This window comes from Thamnophis sirtalis, unplaced genomic scaffold, assembly GCF_051295495.1.
Source record: "Thamnophis sirtalis isolate CommonGarterSnake01/CBP01778 unplaced genomic scaffold, rThaSir2_p1.2 scaffold_2, whole genome shotgun sequence".
NCBI classification, from domain to species: Eukaryota; Metazoa; Chordata; class Lepidosauria; order Squamata; family Natricidae; genus Thamnophis; species Thamnophis sirtalis.
The window spans coordinates 130,269,307-130,278,171 of record NW_028261382.1 but is presented as its reverse complement, the minus strand read 5'-3'; the positions used below and the strand labels follow the sequence as shown (position 1 = coordinate 130,278,171).

Genomic DNA, 8,865 nt, shown 5'->3' with positions numbered 1-8,865 from the left:
TCTGTTGTTTTGTGTTTCTATGGTTGCTGGTTCAAAACTTCCTGAAATCTTGCCTAGCTATAAAAGAAACGATTCAGCGGCAGTAGCTATCTTGAGTTGGTTGCAAATCAAAATTGACAAGTGAACATGATTTTTGTCAAGAGTGATTCTGAGAATATCTAAAATTGTAGGTTACTAAGAATAATGTTATTTCCCTTTATTTGTATTAATTTTTTACTTTAAACAATTTTCTTTACAGTCTTTTTTAGACTCAAGTATACTGAACGCTTCATTAAATAACTCCAGAGTCTATAACGTGTCTTACCTTTTATTTACAATTTTATATAAAAAGATACTTCTTAAAGATGCATTTTTTGTTTCTGAGAGAATTATAACCTCTGCAAAATGTTGCAGCTTGTTTGGGCAGGTTGCAAAATACATTAAGAATAAAAATAAAAGTGATTGCTAGTGTTTGAAAAGCAGAAATTGTGTATGTATTAAATATATTTTAAAATATCCTGATCCTACCACCAGTAAATGTAAATCAATCCGAGCATAATATTGAAAGAAAATGGGTATTATAAAATTGAAAAACTGTAAAAATAGTAAGGAATTATATAGCCAATCTGTAAACAATCCATGAAGCTAACAAGATGTATATGATTTCTTCAACCGCATCTCTGTAGTTCCTCACAAAGGCAGTCTTTCCTAATTCCCACAAATGCCTGCGTTTTACTCATTGCTCTTGTGTTACTTTAGAGCAAGATCAAAGCAGAAGCATGAACCTGAGAATAGGCCAACACATTCATTCACAACATCTCAGGGCTGCCTTACCGTAAATATATTAGGGAAGCATTTCTCAATCTTAACAACTTTAAGCTGTGTGGACTTCAACTCCCAGAATTTTCTATTGCTGAGTGGAAAATTCTGGGAGTTGAAATCCACACAGCTTATAGTTGCCATGGTTGAAAACAATGAATTAAGACAAATTAGCCCACTAAATTTATCTACTCTATATGGCAAGCTGTGCCTATGTTTGAAAACAACCTAAATGAATGTGTAATTTGGGAACACATTTTAATAAAATGGTTGAAGTAACTGAAAGTAAAGATCTTTTAAAAAGGCCCTTATTTAACAGTACCAGTTTTTTATATATTAAGATATGAGTATGTGTCTGAACATGTGCTCCAAAAATGTCATTCTTGCTTCAACATATCTCTTCTATTGAAGCTTTCCAGAATCCTGATCTCTGATTCTGATTTTATCTATATGATGTGATAACATCACTTAGGGGAGTAGAAAAATCACTGTGAAACAGCAGCAATTTGTGTGTGTTTTTTCATCCATATGATCTTGGTTCTTCAAATGGAGCATTTGCCTGTTTCCTGCTTGTTAGGGTAAGTTCATATCTGAATGATAGTTTGATGGATATGAAGCAGGAATCATTGATCAAACATCCCAGGCTAAGGTTTCACGTTGCCTGACATCATTTCAAGCAAAATACTTTTTGGGCATTTTACATTTCCAACTGTGTGTTGAGTTTGAAAATGAAAAGTCATGGAATCAATCCATCTTGAAAGACATGCTGAACAGCATGTTCCAAAGTTTTTTTTTTGAATCAATTAAAGCCTGGTGACATCTTTATTTTGCTGCAAATCACCAATACTCTCATAGTCATTCTCTTGTGGGAGGATGGTTTGAAGAGTGCTAGACATCAAAACATTTCTTTCCTCCTCTCGACTTAGAGTCTGAATGGCCTCATAGTCTGGTTCCAAGTCCCCATTTAGAAGTATTGTTGATTGAGGCAAATCAGTAAGGTTTGGATTTGTTTCCAAGTCCTTCACACTGGCATAGAGGCCACTGCAAATAGATGGAGACTTCTGAGGTACAAGTTCAGGAATACAGGTATATGTAGATTCCAAGTCTCTAGAGGGTTGTCCGGTTTTATTTATAGAAGAATACATTGCTGAAATCTATGAAGGAAAGAAATACAGTAATTGCAGTGAAACATGACAAATATTTTTGCGATGATATTATTTTCATATTCAGTGAATAATATAGTGACTCAAGTAGTCTATTTCAATATAAGGTATTTGATCTAACAAAGCATGACCTATTAAAATGAAAATGAGCATGATATCTGTTTATGTAGCATCCCTGGAAAGATCATGTTTTTATAGTTCATTTGTAATTACAAAAATTTTCCATTGTGATATATGAAAAAAGGGAAGGGAGTTATGCTCAGAAGGCTTGTTCTTGATATATTACTACTGCAACATGCTCTACATGGGGCAGCCGTTGAAGAGCATTCGAAGACTTCAGCTTGTCCAGAATGTAGCCGCGCGAGCGATTGTGGGTGCACCTCGGTTCACCCACGTTACACCTATCCTCTGCGAGCTGCACTGGCTGCCTATTGGTCTTCGGATACGCTTCAAGGCGCTAGTCGTCACTTATAAAGCCCTTCATGGTATTGGACCTGGGTACTTGAGAGACCGCCTGCTGCCGATCACCTCCAATAGACCAATTAGATCCCACAGATTAGGCCTCCTCCGTATTCCATCCGCTGGCCAATGCCGTCTGGCATTGGCCCCCCGGAGGAGGGCCTTCTCTGTGGCTGCTCCGGCCCTTTGGGACGAGCTCCCCGTGGAGATTCGAAACCTCACCACCCTTCAGGCCTTCTGCAAAGCCCTTAAAACCTGGCTATTCCGACAGGCCTGGGGCTAATGAGTCTTGTCCCCCCCCTCGAATGGTATGGTTGTTGTGTGCTTTTAAACTATGGTATTGTTTTGTCTGTCTTTTTATTCCTTATTTGTACCCTTCCCCCTTGACTTGGGTTGTGAGCCGCTCTGAGTCCCCTTCGGGGAAAAGGGCAGCATAGAAATTTAATAAATCTAATCTATAAATCTAATCTAATATATCTCTGTTAGGCTGACAGCAGGATGTATGAACAGGACTTAGGGAAATACAACTGTTCTCCATAGGCTTCATAAAATGTTCACAGAATGGAGTTCAATGTACAATGTTTTGGTTGACAATTTGGAAAACTTATTTATTATTTTGAAGAACTTAATTGACTGAAGCATATATGCTCCATTCTACATTAAACTTAAATAGTCCTAAGAAACCAATAAAGGAGAATATTTTTAGGTCAGGATCGGAATGAGGGATCCTTGGTGCTCTCTGAGCTTGCTTGTTTTCTTGCAGACGTTTCATTACCCAAATTAGATAACATCATCAGTGCTAGTAAGGAGTGCAGTTTGTTGTTAGTTTATATTCTAATACATGGGTGTAAAAACTTGATTGTGTTGCGTGACATCATGTGACGTGCGGAACTTTTTTGCCTTTGAAGAGCTGGGTGGGTGTGGCCTGTGCATGATGCATCTGGCCCACTGGCCACCAGTTGACACCCCTGTTTTAGTGGGTTGCTTGTCAGTGCTGGTGGGGGTGGTGTTAGATATTCATTGACAGTTTCTTAATTAGGATATTGTTTACTTGATTGTTAGTCTGATGTTAACCTTGGGGCTAATCTATGCTGATCTGGGTGCTGATCATTGGTGGAGAGATGCCTGGGTCTCCCCCCCCCCCCCTTTTTGGCATGGTTATAGTCACTTTTGCATAGATATTGTTAATGTCCATGTGTCTATTGATAGCTGATTTGTCAGAGTGCCACGTTTCTAGAAATTCCCTGGTATTTTGGGACTTGGCTTGTTCCAGGATGGTCACACTTTCCCAATTGAAAGTATGGTTAAATTTATATATTACAAAATTAAAGAATTTTCATTTCCTGCAATTAGGATCTTTTCTAGTTTCGATACAAATCCCTTTATCATATTATATACTCCATTTTAAACGTCCTTCCCAGCCCTGACGGTTTTCGTCATGCGATATGAAGGGACAGAGTCAGAAGGCAGGATCAACTACAATTTAATGTGTGCAGCCTTCAGATATTTATATGGGCTTACATCCATATTAATGTTGGCACTTCTTAAATAGCCCAGAAGGGAATGCCAAATAATAGTCAGTGACCCAAAATAGTTCCACTATGTAAGGCTGAAATTGATATAAAAGCATTTGGCAAAAATAATCACTTAATCCAGTTTGCATTTGAACTATCATTTCCAGGTCTTCTTAATAAAAGAACACTTAATACTGCTTTATTCAGGTAACATTTTCTAAATACATTTCATACAAGACAGACTCACCTCATCTTCTGTAAGAGATGGGTCATCTTCTCGAGATTTATAAATCAAGGAACTAAGTCTCTGAAAAAGATAACAGATGTCTTATTTAAAAGCTAACACTTTCCTCAAAACAAAAAAAAAAAGAATAAATGAATACATATTTTCCCCTTCATGATACAACTGTCCATTTTTCATTAGCTAAAATCAATAGCTCACTTTTGAGGGTAAGCAGACTGAAACAGAATGTTTACATGTGGCAAAAATAAGGGCACTGATATCTCTTATACTGGATTTTATTGAATGTTTGAACTTTCATTGAAATGTGATTAAGACAACATAAGTCTTTATTTAAGCATTTGAAACAAAGTTTCTGACTGATGTAGGAACTTCTTTTGCATTTTTTTTGAATTCTATAATCAATATTATTGTAGCGGTGCTTTAGACACAAAATATCCAATTTTTGTTCTATTATTCACTTGACAGCCCACCTCAAAACATAATAATTAATTGTTTACAACAATTTGTTTTGCTATGATTTTTGGTAATTCTATTTCTATCCTTTTTTTCATGGAACCCAAATGACTATATAAAGCTGTAAAACAATACAAAAAACAATTAGACATAAAACAGAACATAAAATGAAACCTAGCAAGCAATATAATATTTGGATAATATAAGGTGCATTAGAAGTCCAGGAAATAAGATGATCTCAACCTGAAACAATTTGAACTTTATATTCTGAGGTAAACTAGAATTAAGAAAGCAGCTGTTTCCTACATAGAAAGAGAGAAAGGAAGGAAGATGGATGAATGGAGGAATAAACAAATAAACAAATAAACAAATAAAGGAATCCCAAACAATACAATAAAATTCAAATAAATCCAGGATTTTTCATTTAATCCATGGTGGGTTTTGTTGTTATTAATACAAAAATATCAGATTCAACCAACACATTGCCAATATTTGGAATGTAGCTATTTGGAATTGGTTCAGGACACCCATTTGACTGGCTGTCTCTCAGCAGGATAACCTCTGAACATGCAACAGAATTGAATGGTTAATTTGGAGTGGGAGAAGAAGCTGTCAAAATAAAGATCAAGGTTTAAATGGACCAAATCTGGTTGGAGCTGCAAAGAAACAAGAGGCAGGCATGTTTCCAGTTTGTCAGATTTTTGGAGGGAGGGGGAAAAATCATAACAATGAATGCTTACATAATGACAAAATTGATACACCTTTGACCTTTACCAAATGTTTTTTTGCTTCAGTTTTCAAATGCTTCTCTGTCTTAACAGAGTCATCTGCTTATGTATAAATCAGATTTATAAGGCTAGTCAACTCATAAGGAGTCTGGGGTGCTATTCGTTAAAAATACATCCAGCACAATAAAGGCAAAAGGAAAACAATAACCTTGAGATTCATACTTCTAGTACATTAGTAATATTCTCAGAAAAAGCACCCCATCAATCAGAGGACGTAAGCCAGATCTTCCAGGCTTGTTTAAAGAACAGCAGGGTTGGGCCAACATGAACCTCTTTAGGGATTCTATTCCAGGGGGCAAGTGCTGTGACCAAGGAATTAAATTAATTGGATCTCATTAGATGCCATTATTTTAAAGAAGGACTTGGAGCATGGCCACTCAGCCAGACCTTACTGGACAAGCAGAAGTAATAGAAGAAAGAAAGTCCTGCAAATAGCAAGGTCCTTTGCCAAAAGCTTTATATTGTATGTCACAACTAGCAGCTTGAACTGCACCTGGAACCATTGCTGCTCATGCAGCAGAAATTGTACATGGGCACACCAAGGGGTTCCCATAACTCTATGCATTGCCAGAATCTGGACCAGCTGCTTTTGATTAATCTTCAGTGACATCCTCATGTAGCATGCAATACAATAGTCTACACATGATGTGACCAGGGTGGGACTGATTGTGAAAATGAATTATCACACAAGGAAAGAGCAGAACCAGCATACCAAATAAATCTGGGCAAAAGTATCCCTGGCCACAACTGCCACCTAATGTACAAGTAAAAGCTTCAATTCAAATTGTGCACCAATGTGCATAATTGTACCCCATTCAGAAACAAGGATAGAAAATCCAAGGGGCACAGAACTACTTGGCCTTATTAGGGTTAAGTTTAAGCCTGTTCCCTTTCATCCAGGATCCAACAGCTTCAGGGACTGGGACAAGCCATCTACAGCATCCCTTGGTCATGCCAGGATCAAGATATAAAATTGAGTATCATCAGCATATTGATGACACTTGATCACATATTGATAGATGACATCTCTCAGCATCTCCATGTAGCTCTTAAGCAGACCTGTGGCATCATACAAATCACAGGGTTCAGGTTTAACCTTGCTATCCTGTCACCACTCACTGAAACTACCCATGGAGAAAATCAGTTATAATGGTATAGACCAGTGTTTTTCAATCTTTTTTGTGCAAAGGCACACTTTTTTCATGAAAAAAATCACGAGGCACACCACCATTAGAAAATGTTAAAAAAAATTAACTCTGTGCCTATATTGACTATATATAAAGTAATTCTAGGCCCTAGAAGACAGAAAGGAGTACCCAAGCAGTGGGGGGGGGAGGGGAGGGTCCCCTGCCCGGTCAGCTTGGAAGGATCTTTCCCTGCCCAGTGAAGGTTGAAGGGGCTGCAGGAAGGGCCAAAGTGACATCCACGAAGCTGATCACTCCAATCAGGGAAGGGGAGCGGCACCTTTGTCCCATCCTGAGAAAGCCCCTGGCAGCCCAGGCTACCTCTGGGTTCCCCTCCTCCAGGGAAGGGAGCATTGGTGACGGGCAGGCGGCTGCCCGGGGCAGTCTTGGAGAGCGAAGGTGAGGACCTCCTTTGTCCAAACGGGGATCTCTCTTCCGCTACCCACACCGCCAGTGGTCAGCCTCTACCCCCCCCCCGCCAGCCCGCTTCCCTCCCTTTCTTCGGGTCGGTAGTTGGCCGGCGTGGAGAGCCAGCGGGGTGAAGAGACAGGAATTGCCTCCCCCAATGCGCCACGGAGTCCTGCCGACGAAAAGGTCAGCTGGAACGGGTCATCCTGCCGCTCATCCAGCCGAGAGCTGCCGACGTCTGCTCCTTCTACCCGCCGAAGCCTAGTTGCTCGCCCTGCCTGGTAGGTGCCCGGCGCCTCCCGCTTGGCTTCGGAGCGGAGTCCTGGCGGGAAAGAGGGACTGGAGGGCGGGGGCAGGAACCGCTGCTTTCTGCGGGAGACGGCGCCAACGACCCAACTCGCCGAGCACTGTAACTGGCCGGAGATGGGCGAGCAGGCAGGCGGCGGCAGCTTCGTTTGTCCGCCGCCGGCCCGCAGCAAGCTTGTCTCCTGCCGCTTGTCTCCTGCGGGGGTGGCGCGACGCGGGGGCGTTTCTGCTCGGCCTCCTCCTGCGACTCCGCGGGCGAGGAAGAGGTCGGTGGCTGCTCCCTGGGGAGGCGCTTTCGGGGCCAGCCAGTCAGACCCACCGCTACCTCCCGGTGGTCCCCGCGTTTTTAAAGTAAACGCGGGGCCGCAGGGACTTAATAGAGGCATCCCTGTGTCCCGAAAGCAACTTTCGGGATACAGAGATGTCCCGAGGCAAAAACACCCGGCGGGTGTTTTTCCCACGGCACACCTTACACTATGTCACGGCACACTAGTGTGCCGCAGCACAGTGGTTGAAAAACACTGGTATAGACAATCACCGTGTATCCCACTCCTACTCCCTGTAGTCAATGCAGAAGTACATAATGAAAGAAAATGGCAGGAAAGCAAAAAGAACCAGAGCAATTGCATACAGCTATACTAGCGCTGTCAGAAGCATTGAGATGTGCAATCAACACTATCTCTATTCTATCCCCAACCTGAATCCTAACTGAAAAGGTCCAGATAATCTACTTCTTCCAGGGTCATCTGAAGCTGCAATCTGACCATCTTCTCAACCATCTTTCCTAGAGCGGGATGGTTGATGATGGGACAAAAATTTCTGTTAGGTCCAGCAGTGGCTTCCTGAAGAAGAGGCATACCATGCCTCCTTCAAGATATGCAGAACCATACTCTCACTCAATCTTTTTTATGCTATCAGACTACTGGTATACCATATATCTTGGTCAACATTTTCTTTTCAGTGACTTGTTGCAATTCTACAAGTTGTCCTGAATTTGTTCCAACCATCACCATTCTAGGAATATGCAAAGCATATGCTATATATGCTTCATATGCACTGAGCTACAGCTCCTTTCTAAGGAAGAAGATGCAAGACTGGAAAATTGATTGCTTTTTCCAAACCATAGAAATTCTTCCATTCAAGGAAGAGAGAAAGATACTAGGAAGGAATGGAAGAAGGAAGACATTAGTATCAATGTTAAGATCAGTGAATGTTTTTATCAGAAACAGAAAAATTGCTATTTTGTGACTTACTTTTGGGTGTGAAGGATACCAAAATGTTAGCAAAGAAGCTGATTTTTTAAAAAAATATATATCTTCCCTGTAAAGAATATACTGTAAGGGGTTTGGGTTAAGGTTTTTCAAGTGAGATTCTGAGAAATTAAGGTCTACATCTTATTGAAATAAACTTTTCTGATCTAAAACAAAAGGTACCATATTTTTCAGAGTATAAAATGCACTGGAGTATAAGACACACCAAGATTTTGAAGAGGCAAATTTTTAAAAAAAGTTTTTGCACTCTGCAGACATCCTAAAAAAGGCCAGTTTT

The 8,865-nt window shown here is 40.5% G+C and overlaps 1 protein-coding gene across 1 annotated transcript in view; it reads right to left on the bottom strand.

The window, feature by feature from the left end:
• Positions 1-285: 285 nt before the first annotated feature.
• Positions 286-8,865, bottom strand: part of PAG1 (phosphoprotein membrane anchor with glycosphingolipid microdomains 1) — a 38,739-nt gene continuing 30,159 nt past the window's right edge. Inside the window, exons 6-7 of the mRNA XM_014073012.2 lie at positions 4,182-4,241; positions 286-1,952 (exon numbers count right to left, since the gene is read on the bottom strand). Coding sequence (XP_013928487.2) covers positions 1,602-1,952; positions 4,182-4,241 — 411 coding nt within the window. The 3' untranslated portion in view covers positions 286-1,601. The remainder of the gene's footprint in view (positions 1,953-4,181; positions 4,242-8,865) is intronic.